Raw genomic sequence first — 3,135 nt, forward strand, 5'->3', positions numbered from 1 at the left:
GGGAGGGGGGGGTTTGTGAATCATATTTTACACAAAATCTTAATGAAATAAAGATCCATTAATGTTGCCTGATATTCCAGCAAAATATCTAAACATCCTTAAAAAAAGACAAAAGAAAAAAGTAGCAAAATTACATAGACTACTTTTCAGTATAGCTCATTCATTTTATTAATAAATGTATATATAATAAATGTAAACATTTATAAAAATATATTTATAAATTTACATACATTACCATTTAAAAGATTTATAACATGTATCTTATGTTCACAAAGTCTGCATTTATTTGATCAAAAACTAAATATTACACTAAATAGCAATATTTTGATGAATAATAGTATTATTTATTCCCAAAAAAACAAAAACAAAGAAACCCTTACTGACCCCAAAGTTTTGAACGGTAGTGTATATTTATGTCTGTCTAAGGGTGAAAGCTGGATCAAAATGACATGCAATAGTCCAAAAGGGTCACATAAAAAATATGTGAGTGCACCTTAAACCATATGCAGTGTCGCCTGTTAATTATTGATTTGAATGTTAATAATTTAAGTGGACTTTGTAAAGCAGAATTTGAACTTAGTGGTTCAGAAGAATAGAGCTCTGGAATGAGCAAGTGTTGGTCTTTCACTCATGCATGAACAATTAAGGTAAGAGTCAGTCAGTAACAATTTAGTTGTGTTAGTTTAGTACATTAATAATTTAAGTGTAGGATTAAGCAGTATGGAAAATTAATGTATGGATGATTTCAGTGTAAAAAAAAATATTTTTTTGTGAGTGCAAAGGAGGTATAACTAAAATATATTAATATTTATTTAATTTTTTTGCTCAGATACAATGAAGTCACTTTCCAACCAGTCACACTTCATTGTTGGACTATTTTTGTCATTTTCTGTTTTCACTCTGAGCTGCAGCGGAGGTAAAATTTTATTGTATCCTGTCGATGGAAGCCACTGGGTCAATATGAAAGTCCTGATAGAAGAGCTGCACTCCAGGGGCCACAGCATCACCGTGATCCGACCCAAATCCAGCTGGTACATCATGGAAAAGTCCCCTCTCTACACTTCCATCACAATCGCAGATGAAATAAGCAAATCTGATCACTTTTTTGAAGAGTATTTATGGAAAGTGATCGAGATAGAAAGAGGCGACGCTTCTGGACTGTCATTCTTGAAGCTCCAGGTCGATTTGTTTTCCATGTTGTCAAAAGCACACTATATTATATGTAAAATGGTATCGGCCATTTTGGAAGATAAGATGCTTGTGAAAAGACTTCAGGATGAGCGGTATGACCTGGTGCTCACCGATCCTGCATTAGCAGGTGGCGTGATTTTAGCGCATTATCTAAAACTCCCTCTTGTTCTCAATGTACGCTGGATCACAACTGGTGAAGGACATTTTGCTATAGCACCATCTCCAATGTCTTATGTACCTTTACTAGGCTCTGGCCATACAGATAAAATGACTTTCACTCAAAGGGTTAAAAATGTTTTGTTTCAGAGCTTTACTTTCTTCCAGGACAGATTTGTGGTTGGTCCACATTATGATGCTCTAATAGATAAGTATTTGGATAACAAAACGGACATTGTTAGCCTCATTCAAGCTGCTGATATTTGGCTCATGAGGACTGATTTTGTCTTTGAGTTCCCGAGGCCAACCATGCCAAATGTTGTTTACATGGGTGGATTTCAATGCAAACCCTCAAAGCCTCTTCCTGCAGATCTGGAAGCGTTTGTGCAGAGCTCAGGAGACCACGGCTTTATTATTATGTCATTGGGAACACTTGTTAAAAGTATCCCTGCCGACATGGCTAACGATATTGCAGTCGCTTTTGCTAGTTTACCTCAGAAAGTCATCTGGAGACATCTTGGAGATCGGCCATCCACAGTGGGCAACAACACTCTTATCGTGGACTGGATACCACAGAACGACCTCCTGGGACATTCCAAGATCAAAGCGTTTGTAGCCCACGGAGGAACCAATGGAGTGCAGGAAGCCATATACCATGGGGTCCCGATCCTGGGCTTTCCTTTGTTCTTCGACCAGTTTGACAACTTAATACGCATTCAGGAGAAAGGAGCGGGTAAGATACTTAAGTTGTCAGAGTTTAGCAGTCGTACTTTTGGACAAGCCCTACGGGAACTGCTCAGTAACGCCTCCTACAGGACGAACATGCAGAGACTCTCTAGTCTTCACAGGGACCAGCCGATGAGGCCTTTGGACTTGGCCGTTTTCTGGATTGAGTATGTGATGAGAAATAAAGGAGCGACTCACCTGCGCTCAGAGTTCTACAAGATGCCGTGGTACTCATACCATTCTGTGGATGTCTTGTTGGTTCTCTTCACTGTTGTTGTTGTGTTTGTGTTTTCTGTGGTTGCAATAATCAGATATGTGTGTTATAAAACGTGCTGTAAGCGAAAAATTAAAAATGAATGATGCTATCTAGATTTTAATACTCAGATTTGCATGCAAAAACAAAATAACTGGGGAATAGGTAAAGAATTTACTCAAATGCTTTGATAATTTGAACAATAAATACATTTTCTTTTTTTAAAAGGTGTGTTTCCTTTTAATCAATAACTGGCTTTAATTATATATTAAACAACAGCACTGATACAAAAAATGTGGAAACATATTTAAAGGGGTCATATAATGCTACATGCACTTTTACAAGTAGTTTGAACTGAAATGTGTGTTTGCAGTGTGTGTACACAACCACCCTAAAATGATAAAAATCCACCCAGTGGTTTTTTGTTAATCTACTAAAATCTTTACCCCTTTCTCAAATCGAGCCAATCTCAGATGCCTGTCTGTGTGACGTCAGACAGACAGGCCCCTCACACGATAGTTTGAGTGACAGTAGCATTTCAGCACAGACTGGACTGGCATCTTACCTTAGACAAGCTCTGAGTGAGCTGTCATCAGTCCGCCATTGTTTCACTGCTGGAGCAGTTGTAGACAAGAATGACTCCTAAGCGATTGAGGTCTTCTGTTGTTGGATGTAATAATGAACATATCAGTCATCATTTACTCCCCATCTGAGCTGCTGAAGACGCAGTGGATTGTTTGTTTTTGAAGGGAATGCGCCCCCGATCTACCTAAATGCTTCTATGTTCGCGCGAATCATTCGTGATCCAG

At 38.2% G+C, this 3,135-nt stretch overlaps 1 protein-coding gene across 2 annotated transcripts in view; it reads left to right on the forward strand.

Annotated features, from left to right (window-relative positions):
* Window positions 1-571: 571 nt before the first annotated feature.
* The window catches only part of ugt5d1 (UDP glucuronosyltransferase 5 family, polypeptide D1), a 3,195-nt gene continuing 631 nt past the window's right edge, over window positions 572-3,135 (forward strand). The window contains exons 1-2 of one of the 2 annotated variants that reach the window (XM_016240563.1): window positions 572-647; window positions 830-2,085. In XM_016240563.1, coding sequence (XP_016096049.1) covers window positions 835-2,085 — 1,251 coding nt within the window. In that variant the 5' untranslated portion in view covers window positions 572-647; window positions 830-834. Of the gene's footprint in view, window positions 648-829; window positions 2,554-3,135 lie in introns of those variants that run through there. The other variant, XM_016240562.1, reaches the window with a different exon arrangement.

This window comes from Sinocyclocheilus grahami, unplaced genomic scaffold, assembly GCF_001515645.1.
Source record: "Sinocyclocheilus grahami isolate Dianchi unplaced genomic scaffold, SAMN03320097.WGS_v1.1 scaffold593.1, whole genome shotgun sequence".
NCBI lineage: Eukaryota > Metazoa > Chordata > Actinopteri > Cypriniformes > Cyprinidae > Sinocyclocheilus > Sinocyclocheilus grahami.